We start from the raw sequence: 13,741 nt of genomic DNA on the forward strand, positions 1-13,741 counted from the left end.
CTCAGCATGTCATGGCCAGTGCTAATGAGGGCAAGATAGGAGGAAGGGCAGGGTCAGATTCCTCTAGAACTAATTAGCTTCCCTCGATGGGGGTGGGGTGACAAAGGGAGGAATTTTCCCAGCCACCGACTGAGCTGCTAGCCCGGCCACAGGCTGTCCCATCCATCTGTCCGTAAGTTCATTTGTTCATGCGTCCATTTCTTCATTCCTTATTCAATAAGCACAAATTAAACACTGACTCTGTGCCAGCTGGGCACTGGTGATATAGAAAGAAATGGTTGCCTGTAGTCAACTTACAGATTAATAGGGCCTGACCCCCAGTCTGATCCCTGACCTCAGGCCCCAGACTCCGGTCCTAGCCTGCAGCCCCAGACTGAACCCCGACTCCCACCGACTCTGTCCCCTATATGTCCCAAAGGGACCTTTGGGACAAGCAGGCAGCTTGAGCATGCACTGTGGACCCAGAGAGAAATGGTTCTGATCTGACTCCAGCCTTGCCACCCTTTGCTGTGTGATCTTGGGTGAGTTACTTACAAGTCTCTAGACCTCATTTTCCACTTCTGTAAAATAGGGAGCAAGTAATGCTTGTGTCCTAGTGTTCTTGTGAGGATAAAATGAGGTAATGCAATGTTCTAGTAGAGTCACTGCTGAAATTAGCCCAATTTATTACTTTTATAACATTAAAGTATGAGAATTTTTCAATGATTGTTTAAATGAAAATGGTAAGACATTCTGCAAGGACTTGGAAGAAACTATTAACAGTTGTTACCTGATTTGTGGTGTGGAGAACACAGAGGTAGAGAGACATTTTTTACTGTATACTTTTTTAGGTTTTTAAGTTAAAAAAAATTTTTAGTCCATGTAAATGTATTACCTATTCTAAAAAGAGGAAGTGTCAGTGTTAAGAAATGACTATACTGTGAGTTTGAAAGTGTAAAGGGCCCTAAGATATGCACTTAGGCATATGAATATCCTGCAGGTTCATTCATGCCCTCAGTAATGCTTCCTGAGTGCCCACTTTTTGCCAGGCACTATTCTAGGGGCTGGGGTTAGAGGGATGAACAAGTCAAGCAAGTTCAGTTCCCCCTTAGAGCTCGCGTTCTAGGTGAGGGAGACAGATAATAGACAAGGAAACGTGTAAAGAAGATAATACTGAATTGTCTTGAATGCTATGAAGAAAACAAAACAAAGAGATGGGTTGGGGGGGGTGCTGATTATAGAGGAAGGCCCCTCCAGAGAGGTGACATTCACGTGAGTCCTGAGCGATGAGGAACCAACATGGAATGCCACTTGGGAAAAGATCATTCCAAGCAGAGAGAACAGCAGGTGCAAAGGCCCTGGGGCAGGAACACACTTGGCGTTTTCAAGGAACAGAAAGCCAGCCAGGAAGAGCCCAGTGAGAGAGAAAGGTGGCGCAAGATGAGTCCGAGATGGAGTGGGGCTTTGACTGCTAGGGTGAGGTGTTCTTGCTGAGTTTGGTAAAGTGCCATGTCAACAACCTTCAGCGGGAATCCGAACAAGGGGGCAGTTAATACTAAAAGGGTAATCAGGGGAGGTTTTACATGGCTATTTGAGTTGGGCCATGATGGCTGGGTCAGGGATCTTTATGAAGAGATTCTAGGACACGGTGAGTAAAGATCAAATTCCGGAGGAAAAGGCCATCTGTAGTGGGGCATGGGTGACCATCTGTCTGTCTGTGTGTGTACCCCTGTGGCTCTGCAATCCCATTTGCTGACTCGGCCTCTGTCCCTCCTGCAGCGCTGGGCCGGAGCACTAGCCTCACCGAGAAGGATCTAAAAGAGGCCAAGGCGAGGAGCCAGCAGATCGCAGCCCAGCTGACCACCCCTCCCAGCTCCAACTCCCGCGGCGTCCAGCTCTTCAACAGGCGCCGGCAGAGGGTGAACGAGTTCACCTTGGAGAGTCACGGCCAGAGGGGACAGAAGCCCGGCCAGGAGTCCCTCAGGGTGCCCCCCGCCAGCCCCACAGGCCATGCCCCAGGGCTCAGCCTGAGTCCCACCTCCCTCCCTGAACCAGGCCCTCCGAGAAACCCCGCCTGCCAGAGCGCTGACACAGGGGTCCCTGGTCACAGCATGGAGGGCTCCTCAGAGGAAGCCAACTTGCTGCGGCACCTGGAGAAGGTGGCCAGTGAGGAAGAGGAGGTACCACTGGTGGTTTATTTAAAGGAGAACGCGGCCCTGCTGACGGCCAATGGGCTCCACCTGTCCCAGAACCGAGAAGCCCAGCAGACACCCCCAACTCCACCTCTGGCGGAGGTCCACAGCCCAGCCACAGATGCCAGCCAAAACCCTCCCTCACCCGGCGCCACGCTCATCACGCCAGCTTCCAACAGCAACCACAGCCTGCCCGCCACAGATGTCGATCAGAACCCACCGGCAACTGTCACCCCGCAGAGCCTGCCACTGTCCAGCGTCCAGCAGAATTCCTCACAGGCACAGCTCCCGCCGAAGGGTGCGGTGCCAGATTTCAAACCCAGCACCCCGTGTGCTGGTGGGCAACCCCAGGAGCCAGCCGCGGAGGTGAGATCCAGCACCCTGCTAATTGACAAGGTATCGGCTCCACCTACCACCACCAGCACCTTCTCCAGAGAAGTGACTCCCATCTCCAGCTCCAGGTCCCCAGCCCCAGATTTCATGTCCAGCTCCCTGCTCATTGACATCCAGCTTGGTGCCCCAGTGGCATCCACAGAACAAGAGATGTCCGGGCGGGCAGCTGCCACCACACCCACCAAACTGTACAGCGAGGTCCACCTCACGCTGGCCAAGCCCCCATCTGTGGTCAACAGGACGGCCAGGCCCTTTGGGATTCAGGCACCGGGCGGCACGAGCCAGATGGAACGAAGCCCCATGGTAGAGAGACGACATCTTGGAGAGAAGGGTCCCGCTCCCCGGCCCCCCAGCATGGCAGACAGGAGCCCTCGGCCACAGAGACACATCATGTCCCATAGCCCCATGCTGGAGAGGAGGCCCGTGGCACAGCGAAGCCCCGCCTTGGAGAGACGCCCCTTGGGGAACTTCACCCCGCCCCCAACCTATGCCGAGACCTTGTCCACAGCCCCCCTGACTTCCCGGGTTAGGTCTCCCCCCTCTTACTCTGCCCTGTACCCCAGCTCCGACCCCAAGCCTTCTCATCTAAAGGGCCAGGCAGTTCCTGCCAGCAAGACGGGCATTTTGGAGGAGTCGATGGCCCGCAGGGGCAGCCGGAAATCCATGTTCACCTTCGTGGAGAAGCCCAAGGTGACCCCGAATCCGGACCTGCTGGATCTGGTACAGACAGCGGACGAGAAGCGGAGGCAGAGGGACCAGGGGGAAATGGGCGTGGAGGAGGAGCCCTTCGCGCTGGGGGCCGAGGCCTCCAACTTCCAGCAGGAGCCCGCACCCCGGGACAGGGCCAGCCCCGCAGGTACCGAGGAGATTGTCCCCGAGTGGGCCTCATGCCTCAAGTCACCGCGTATCCAGGCCAAGCCCAAGCCCAAACCCAACCAGAACCTCTCTGAGGCCTCTGGGAAGGGGGCCGAGCTCTACGCCCGCCGCCAGTCCCGCATGGAGAAGTACGTCATCGAGTCTTCGGGCCACGCGGAACGGGCCCGCTGCCCTTCACCCACCATGTCCCTGCCTTCGTGCTGGAAGTACCCCACCCACGCGCCCGGCGGCTTCCGAGTGGCGTCCCGAAGCCCCGCTCGAACCCCACCTGCCTCCCTCTATCACGGCTACCTGCCTGAGAATGGGGTCCTGCGCCCAGAGCCCTCCAGGCAGCCGCCCTGCCAGCTGCGGCCCTCGCTCTTTGTCCTCTCACCCATCAAGGAACCTGCCAAGTCCTCGCCCACAGCCGCCTCGCCTGCCAAGCCGAGCTCCCTGGACCTGGCGCCCAGCCTGCCCAAGGCGGCCCTCCCACCGTCGCCTGCCCTGCCTCGGCCCTCCCGCTCCTCCCCCGGCCAGGATGGCCTCCAGCCCACTGCCCTGAGCCCTACCTACAGCAGTGATGTCTCGCCCGTGTCTCCCTCCAGGGCGTGGTCTCCCCGAGCCAAGCAAGCCCCCAGGCCCTCCTTCTCCACCCGGAATGCCGGGATCGAGGCTCAGGTGTGGAAGCCTTCCTTCTGCTTCAAGTAATGGACCCCACAGGGATCCCGCTGCCTGTCAGAGCCCACTCTCCGAGGGCTGGATGGAGAGCAGGAAGTGGCACAGGGCTGAGTCAGGAGTATGGGGACTCAGGTCTCAAGGGCTGATGCTGCCACCAGCTAGCTTTGTGACATCGGGCAAGTCACCTCCCCTCTCTGAGCTGCAGCCGCCCCTTCCCTACCACAGAGTGGTTCGACTCCATGTCTGAGGGATCTGAAGTCTGCCACTGCAGGGGGAGGAGGGTCACGGAGAGAGAACTCCCTTGGCAGGCCCTAACGAGGCTGGGGGGCTTCACCTGGCCTTGGTGAGCTGTAGGGATGCCAGCGTCTTGCTGAGGGGCTTCTGCAGCATACAGAGCCTGCCCTGGCCTGTGGGACCAGCCAGCCAAGGGTCTGCCTCCTCAGCCACCCCGGTGGGGCCGTCCTCACTGTGGCCCCAGCTCTGGCATCTCTCTGCCTCTTGCTGGATTCTCACCTCCACAGGTCTGTCTCTTCCACCCACCTCTGCCTTCCGGACACTGTTTCCTCTCCGCTGCTTCAGAGACCTCTGCCTCGGCCTCCACATTTTCTCTTCTCTCGGGTTCTGCTGGATGAGGACTCAGCCCACCACTGCTGTCTGACACTCTTCTTCCTGGCCCTCTGCTCAGCTGCCTTCATGCCCGCTCCAAACATCTAGCTCCACTTTCGAGACAGCTAACGCAGTTCATCCCAGACCTCAGTCCTGGTTCGACCTAGCTTGCCCTCACCGTTCTGGGATGTGGGAGGTCCCAGGGGACCCCTGAGAGACAGAGAGCCCTGTAGGAGGCTGCGCAGAGGTTGGTGTGCAGCTAGGAGAGAGGCCCCTAGCAGTGTATCCGTCAGCTGTTTTGCCTTCAACCTCAGCCAAGATCTGCACGACTGAAAGCAGCCGTCTACGTGCAGTGGAAGGGGCCGCAAGGAGAGAGGCATCTCAGCCTGCCGTTTGCTGTGCGACTTTGGCCAAGTCACTTTCCCTTTTTGTGCCTCAGTTTTCTCATTTATACGATGAGGGCCCTCCTAGCTGGACAATCTGTGAGGAATGAGAGGACAGGCTGGTGCTTTGGGAGAAAGGCCCTGTAAGTGATAAGACAGTTCCCTGGGAAGAGAGGGGAAGGAAATGGGACAGTTGCCATAGGACAGATGGTGAGTAGATGTAAGGGTGTCCTTGGGAGGGTGTGGCTGGAATGAGCTGCAGCAGGAGGCCAGGAGATCAGAAATTTAGGCTGGGACTGCTCAGGCTCAGGATCGCCTGGAGACAGTGGAAACACGGCAAGGGCTGGGGCAGGAGCACAGCAGCTCAAGGAAGGGACAAAGGAGACCTTAAGGTTTAGAAGAAAAGGCTGGGACTTAGGAGATCTGGATTCTCAAAGATGGACTCCATGTGCAGCTTTGGGTCTCAGTTTCCCCATCATACTATGAGGGTTTTGAGTCAGGTAGTCCGAGATCCTCACCACCTCTGACACCTTTGATGTGCTGCAGCCCCCCAAAACCACACTTTGTGGGGGTTAGAGAACATAGACGCAAGAGGCAGAATTCAGATGGAAGCTTCCCAAGACCGGGGGCGAGCACCACCCACTTTCTCTTTCCCAGCCCTATTTCTGGGCTCCCCAGAGGGGCGAGGGGTGGTGGAGGCGGTGCCCATGCCGGGCTGAGCCTGCAGTTTTCGTGAGCTCTCGGCTCGTCTCCATGGCAACAGGGGGTGCCTTCCCAGTGAGTTCATTCTGCCCAGAACGTGGGGGCATGCAATGGGAGAGTCGCGAGGGAGCTCGGCTCCTTCACGCCAAACCCCTCCCAGGGCAGAGTGAAGCCCGTGTTCCGGACCCCTGCTCCCTTCTACCCCTGAGGGCCAGCAATGGAAGAGCCCACCCTCCATCCTGCAGCTCCTGTGATCAGGCTGGCTGAGCTCTTCCCTCAACTTTGTTTTCTCTCCTGTTCTCAATACACTCTGCCTCAAATCTGTCTTGCTTCTTTCTTTCTTCCACACTCACTGGCTGGTGGTCAGGGCCCTCTCCCTCCTCCCCAATTCTGGCCTGAGAAGTGGGGTGGGACTGCTTAGTTACGGCGTGTGAGCCTGTGGTGTGTGTCCACGTGCTGCCTGCATCTGCTGAGTGTCTGGATCTGCCATGGGTACAGATGTGTGCTGGCTTGAAAGTGAGGGCTGCCCTCTCTCTTCCCTGGGTCAGCACTGAGGGAACCAGAATCCTGTGGAAATCATGTTCTGTTTTCTCCTTCCTTAAGAGTTTGGCCAAAAAGCCTGTAGAGCACGGGGGAAAACCCATGCCCCTTATGGTCCAGGTTTGTTCGAATTCTTTAAAAGTGGTATTTAAGTACCTTTAGCCAGAGCATATATACTTTCTGGTTCCCTCAGCAGCCGCCCCCCCCACCTCCCCGTCGCCCCCATTATCTAAATCCGGCCACTTTCCACAGTCATCACCGCCGGGCTCTTGCATAAAATGAGTTTCTGCCCTCGTGGAGAGGAGCGTACGGCCATCAAGAGCCAGAAAAATGGGTGCTGGGCCCAGATCTGCATCTGACTCCTTGTGTGACCTTAGACAAGCCGTGGGCCTCAGTCTCCCCTTCCGTGCAACAAGAGGATTACAGAAGCTGTCTGGGAGCTAGCTCTCTTTGATCTCTGATAGTTCCTGTCTGACTCTGCTCTACTCGCACCTTCAGCCCACACATGTGTCCTGCTTTGGGTCCGGTGCTGGGTTAAGTGGGTGCTCCTCTCTGAATTTTCACCCATGTGCATTTCCAAGGAGTTCTGGTGTATATGGTACATTGAGAACTTTTTCAGAAAGTGAATAATTCTGATTCCCTGCAGCCTTTTTGTATTATTCACTGCTCCCCCGCCCCCCAACACACACACACACACACACACACACACACACACACAGTCAGTACCCAGACATGGCAGTTTCGATGAGGTCAGGCCCTGGCCCACCTCCAAAGGGTGAGGAGCTGCTTACCACTGCCCCCAACATTCCAACCCAGGCATTCTGAGAAGTAAATTCTGTTACTCCTTCCACTTGCTGGCCCTAGCCTTCCCCTCGTGGCCACTAAAGGCAGACCATCCTTGGAGATTTCAGACAGTTATCACAGCTTCTCTTGCCCCAGCCTGCTTTGCTCCTGGCTGAAAGCCCTGCTTGCTCTGCCTCAGTGCTTGTTGATGGACTTGGAGCATGACCCCTTGGCCCTGCTCCCCCCAGCCAGGCTCACTGAAAGATTCCTGAGATGGCTCACAGACAGCAGCTCCCAGTGTCTCTGGCTCACATATACACAACTGACCCTGGGAGTAAAAGGGGTGGAGCCCATGCTGAGCTTTAACTTTCCTGCTTGATGATTGGGGCCTTGGATGTCCCCGGCAGGTTCCTAACATTCCCAATCCCGTGAAAAATCTGTTCAGACTGCTATACGTTCCTCTATAGGTTAAAGGGCTCCATTTCTGAGTCTGGGCTCATCTGGTAGCTGCTGCATTGTTTGGAGAATACATGTACTTTATTGCTTCCTTTTGATTGGGAGAAATTAGATTCTGATTGGATGAGAAGCTGACTGGCTTGGCTGCGGCTGGTTACTGATTGGATGAGAGAATGGATCTTATGAGAGGTTCTAGATTTTGATTGGGTAGGAGGCACTGAATGGACTGGCTAGTTCTGGACTCTGAGGGATGACTGCTGGTGAATTTGGATTGAAGACTGAGTGGACTGGCTTGTTGCTGGAATCTGATTGGCTGAACAGCTGGATGGTTTAGCAGATACATGCTGGGCCTGGATCCCCAAGCCCTGTACTTTCAAACCAGTTCAAACTGCTTAAGCCTGCCTCCCACCTTTAAGCAACAGATAGTCACACACATTTCCTGGTGGGGCAGAACACACCAGATAGTTATTTACATGTCTGAACTTCATTTTCATCACTGTAAAATGGGTGTGATAATACCAGCTACTTCACCAGGCTGTTGTGAGGATATGATGAGAGAGTAAGGATGAGACCGAACTTTGTAGACTGGAAAGTTCCTAAGGAGGTAGGAAGCAGGTATGATAGTGTATAGCAGAGCAGTGTATAACTTCACAGAGGTTCACCAACTTGGCCTCACGGAACCCACACTCCCCACCCCATGCTGGCAAGAAGTCCAGCGAGGGGAGTGTGCTGCCTAGGGAGGAACGACCCAACTTCCTTTTATGTTTCCATCTGTCAGTGGGAACCTCCTCCCTGTTCAAGGTGTCCAAGGAACAATTAGGAGGTGACCATGGCAACATGGCAGGGGAATTGAGACAGAGAGGGCCTTTCCCTAAGTCCAACTTTAGTAATAATGATCAATATTTTTGCTTGTAATATTTTGAATAGATATTATATCCATATGGTTCAAAACCTTAAACTTATATAAAAAGTATATAATACATTAGAAGCCTTATTCCCACTCCTGTGGCTGTGTCCCCTGCCCTGTTCACCCCATTTCCTAACAGAGAGGCACTCTGGTTAGTTTCATGTGTATCATTCTAGTATGTCTTTAAGGTAACTAACATCTATTGCGCACCTACTCTCTTCTAGGGAACCTTCTCATACTGTGATAGTCTTTGACGTAAGTTATCTCATCTACTCCTCACAACAATCCTATAGGATACATGCTGATATTATACTCCCATTTCACAGAGGAGGAAACTGCAGCCCAGGGGCTTCGAGTTGCTTCTTTTGCTGAAGCAACTTGCCCAAGTTCATTCAGTAAACAAAGGGGTCTGTCTCCAAAGCGAGCGTTCTTAAACCGCCAGTCATCTGCCTCCCTGCTAAGCGCAGGGGCAGGCAGCGTGGGCTCGTTCAAGCACCTGAAAGATGAAAGTTGGGGCACCTGCGTTTTTCTGCAGGCACTACCTGACTTTGGTCGCTGGCTTCCCGACTCTGTACAATGGACACAGCCAACTCGGTCCCTTCTGAAACCCCGGTATAGAGGATCCCAGCACTAACGCCTGCCCCCACCCTCTCTGTTCTCTCCCCAGGACCGCCGAGAGAGCCTGCCCACCTCCCCGCCCTGGACGCCGGGCGCGTCCCGGCCCCCCAGCAGCCTGGACGGCTGGGTGAGCCCGGGGCCGTGGGAGCCGGGCCGCGGGAGCAGCTTGAGCAGCCCCCCGCCGCTGCCGCCGCCGCCGCCGCCACCGCCCATGTCCCCCTCGTGGAGCGAGCGCTCCGTATCCCCTCTGCGACATGAGACCGAGGCGCGGCCCCCCAGCCGCCAGCTGCAGGCGCTCCTGGCGCGAAACATCATCAACGCGGCCCGGCGCAAGAGCGCCTCCCCGCGGCCGGCGGGCGCTGAGAGCCTTCGGCCCTTCTCCCCGCCGAGAGCGCTGCCACCGCCGCCACCGCCGCCGCGCATGCGCTCGCCCCTGCCGTCCCGACCCGGCCAGGCCGCGGACCCCGGGACAACGTTCGCTCCCATCCCCCGGAGCCCACTGCCCGCCGGGCCCTCGCCCTGCGCTAGCCCCCGGAGCCCGCTGCCCGCGCGACCCAGGCCTTTCCCCTACCGCCGCTCGCCCACGGACTCCGATGTGTCCCTCGACTCCGAGGACTCTGGGGCTAAGTCGCCCGGCATCCTCGGCTACAACATCTGTCCCCGCGGATGGAACGGCAGCCTGAGGCTCAAGCGTGGCAACCTACCCACGGAGGCCTCCTGCACCACCTAAAGGCTTCCCCGCCCACACCCCATCCCTGCCCCAGGAGAGCCGAGCCAGAAGAAGTGTCGTGGGGCTTGGGAGCTCCCAGCACCATGTCCCCAAGGGTCTGGCCTCTTTGATAGCCCCAGAGATAAGGGGTCAGGGGAGGAGAGCTCTGGGCTTGGGGGTGGGGTGGTGATCCAAGCTTGGGTTCTAGCCCTTGCTCTGTCATTCAGTCATTGTGGGAAAGACCCTTCTTCTGCTCCTCAGCTTTCCCATCTGTTTAATAGAGCTTTGGCCAAGGCGATCTCCAAACTTCTAAATTACCCCTTCTATCAGTACACACACACTAGTGCCTTGGAAGAGGCAGGGTGTTGTATGTATGGACCCCTAGACTTGCTGCATTGCAGGGTTCCATACTCTCCGCCCCTCCCCCCCGCTTCCTGGCTCTGATCTCTGGAGTCTGGTAAATGAGGGGTGTGTTCAGAGGATCCTACGCCTGAGTTCCTTGTCCAGGCCCTGGCTTGACCATCTGCCTCCCTGGCACCAAGTCCCAGGCAGGAGCAGCTGTTTTCCATCCCTTCCCAGACAAGCTCTATTTTTACCATGGTGACCTTTAGAGAGGGTCTCCCAGGCCAGCTCAAGGTGCCCGGCTGGCTTCTCTGGAGAGAAGAGGAGGGAAGATTCCTCCTCTCAGATCCCTCTCAGGCTTTTCTCCATCCCAATTCAGGCTTCCCAGGGTCTCCAGGAATGATGCTATAGGTGTCTCCAACCCATCTATCCCTTCCGGGCCCTTTCATGGCAGGCTCTGGGCTCAAAGCTGAGCCGGGCAGAGAAGAGTTGATACGGAGCTATCTGTTATCCTCTGGCTTTACCTGGTAGCCCTGAGTTTGAGGTTGCCCATTTGGAAAGAGGGAGGCAAAGAGTTCTTTGATATGGGTGGTATGCAAGCAGTGGCCAGGATGCATAGAGGAGATTCTAGTAGGGAATGGACTGGCTCAGATGACCTCTGGGGGCTCTTCCAGTCCTGAAATGCATTCCACAGTATTAGGAAGGGAGGGAGAGTAGTGCTGGAGGATTGGCTAGGGAGATGAGCTTGGGTGGGTGAGTGAGGGGTTAGACCAGAGTCTGCCTGTGTTTCTGGTTCCTTAGGAAGTACTCCACTCTTCAGTTTCAGGCCCCAGCATCCATATTGTGCCCAGATGATGGGGCCCTGTTCTGCTTCATCTCTTTCCCATCACACTCTGGCCTAGCCAGTGTCTGGTGCCCAGTGACCTTGGGGAGCCTGGCTGCAGGCCCTAGCCTGTCCCTTAGGCTATAGTGACTCTGATTCCAATCCCCAGGAGGGACACAGGGAGGAATGTACCTCGGTCCTATAGTTTCCAGAGTTGGCTGGTGGTGCCCTCTAGAGGTTCAGAATATCAGTTTCAGGAAACTAAGTGTGTGGGGGTGGGGGGTCGGGGGGGCTGGAATTGGCTGAGGATCAAAGGTATGTATGTAAGTGAAAGGATACCAGGATGTTGCTAAAGATGAGGGACAGAGGGTGATTTTGGGGTTAGGAGGAGACTTACCCATCCCTCAGGGTGATTTAGACCAGGAACCCCTAATTGAGGCTAGGGCAAGCTGGGGTTAGGATGGGAGTCAGGGTGAGGGTGGGGTGCTTTGGAATAAAGGACTGATCCCAAAGGATTCCCAGGGCCTAAAGATTGGGAACATAGGCCCTGTTGGTAGGAAGATGAGAGGGTGCTCCAACTTGTCAGTGATGAGTGATCACATTACTGAAGTCCCCACCTGCTTCAGGGACCCCTGTAGCATGGGAGGCTGGGGCTAGGGGCCCACTATCAGGCCACTAGTTGATGCAGTGGCAGAGAAAAAAATCCACTTCTACCTGCATTTCCCACAAAGAGCCAGCAGGAGGCAGCCTTGGGAAGTTGCAGTTCTGTCTGGCTGTTCTCTCCCTGTAACTGCTTTCTCTCCCAGTCCTCTCCTCTAACCCACTAGAAATTGCCTGTGTCATGCCTTTTGCCTCCTGTAGAATTCAGCTCTGCCCCTCAATAAATGCTTCCTGCATCTTTCTGTCTCCTGTGTCATTTTCAGCTATGTCTAAAGCTTTTCCCCACCCATGGAACAGTCCATGGGATGCTGGGTGGATGAGAATGATACACATGGGATGGGAGCTTGGGAAGTAACAATCATGAACAGAGATGGGGAACAATGAAAACACTCTGGGCCATAGAAGTCCCTGGGTTGAAGTTCTGGTCCCATCATCTACTAGCTGGGTGACCCTGGGTAAACCCACTCCTTCTCCAGGCCTCAGCTTCCCTATCTGTGTAATGAGTGAGTTGGTGAGGTGATGCCTCAAGGTGGTATTGCCCAGGCCCTGACCCCAGGACACTGTCACTGGAGTGGCCAGGGCCAAGCTGCATCAGGGCCCAGTGCTCTGGGGCTGCTTCCTGATGGCAGGTCGGGGCTTCAGACAGGAGGAGGAGCCCCTACAAGAGGTAACATCAGAGTCCAGCCAACCCTAGAGAACTCAGGATCCAGACCATCAGGAGTAAGCCTCTCCTGATGGGGGCGTCCTTTGCCCAGAGAAGGGGATTGGGGCTCCACTCCCAGGTGAGGCCAAGATCCCTCACCTTCCTCTCTAAAAGCTCAGGCCCTGCAGAGGCTGGGCAAAGGACTCTGACGGGCAGGAAGCTGAGTTCAGGTGGTCCACAGCAGAGTCCAGGCTTCTTCTTAAGAGAGATGCCCTTGGACAGTCTATCCAGCACACAGGTACAGGAGCTCCCTGCCCTGGACCCGGCGCATCCCTGCTGATCCCACCCTTCCCTGGTAGTGGTTAGTGCACTTCTGACTCAATCTTTATCTTCAGCAGGAACCTCTCCTGAGCACAGTATCCCCCTGCCTACTGGTGATCCTGGTGCCCAGACACACCAAACCAATTTCACCCCAAACTGAACTCAGTCTCTGCCCCCAACCCCAAGCTGCCCCCATCCCCCCTCCTCCTCACCATTATTTTCCTTGAATGACGCAATCCAGAAACGGGAGCGGCCCTTTCTTCACCTCCCACATCCAGTCTCTAACTGGGACCTGGAGATCCCTCAAATACCCCTCAAGCCCCTCTCCTCCTCTCCATGCCCTCTGTCACCTCCCTGGTCCAGCCACTCCCAGGTCTCACCTGACCACAGTGAAATCCTCCTGCCTGAAGACTAACTCCCGTCAACCCACTTTCCACAGGGCAGCCAGAGATATCTTTGGAAAATGATCATGTGACTGCTCCGTTCCACCGCCTTAAACTCCAACAGCCCTTTTATAAGATACACGGTACTTTTGAAAAGCCTGCTGTGATCTGGCCCTTGCCCACCTGTCTGGCCTCATCTCTCAGCACCACCCCAGCCCCCAGTTCTAGCTCTCCTCGCTGGCCCCTCACATCCTATGTGTGACATGGCCTCAGCCTGCAGTGCCCGTGCCCCTCTCTGCCTGTGAGCTCCCACTCAGACTTCAAGGCCCAGCGCAAATGTCTCCTCCTCTGGGAGGCCTTCCCCACCCCCAGGCCGAGCTGGTGGCACCCTTCCCTGGCCCTCCCAGATCATTTTCCGTGATGCGTCGCAAAGGCTGTTTACAGGTCTGACACAGGCCTGGCTGAGCTCCTTGAGGACAGAGCCCTGCCTTATTTATTTTCAGTCCATAGAGAGAGGCTCAGAGAATGTGAGAAGGTGGAGGGAGGGAGGGAGGGAGGGAAGAAGGGAGGAAGGAAGGAAGCAGAGGAAGAAAGGAAAGGAGGAATGAACAAGTCAAGCAAAGTTACTGGGGGAAAATTCATTCATTCATCAATCTACCCATTCAATCATTCATTCAACAAATATCTACTGAGTTCCTACCAGGCCCCGATCTAGGCCCTAAGGATACAATTCGCAAGCTCAGGGGACCGGTGACTCACTCAGCGTTT

General features: G+C 55.8%; 1 protein-coding gene across 4 annotated transcripts in view; it reads left to right on the top strand.

Annotated features, from left to right (window-relative positions):
• SYNPO (synaptopodin) overlaps positions 1–11,870 on the top strand; it is a 30,460-nt gene extending 18,590 nt beyond the window's left edge. For 2 of the 4 annotated variants that reach the window (XM_060296453.1, XM_060296452.1), the window contains exon 2: positions 1,759–6,112. In XM_060296453.1, coding sequence (XP_060152436.1) covers positions 2,091–4,127 — 2,037 coding nt within the window. In that variant the 5' untranslated portion in view covers positions 1,759–2,090 and the 3' untranslated portion in view covers positions 4,128–6,112. Of the gene's footprint in view, positions 1–1,758; positions 6,113–9,141 lie in introns of those variants that run through there. The other 2 variants (XM_060296454.2, XR_009563495.1) reach the window with 2 other exon arrangements.
• The last annotated feature ends 1,871 nt before the right edge of the window (positions 11,871–13,741 follow it).

Source organism: Globicephala melas, chromosome 3 (assembly GCF_963455315.2).
Source record: "Globicephala melas chromosome 3, mGloMel1.2, whole genome shotgun sequence".
NCBI lineage: Eukaryota > Metazoa > Chordata > Mammalia > Artiodactyla > Delphinidae > Globicephala > Globicephala melas.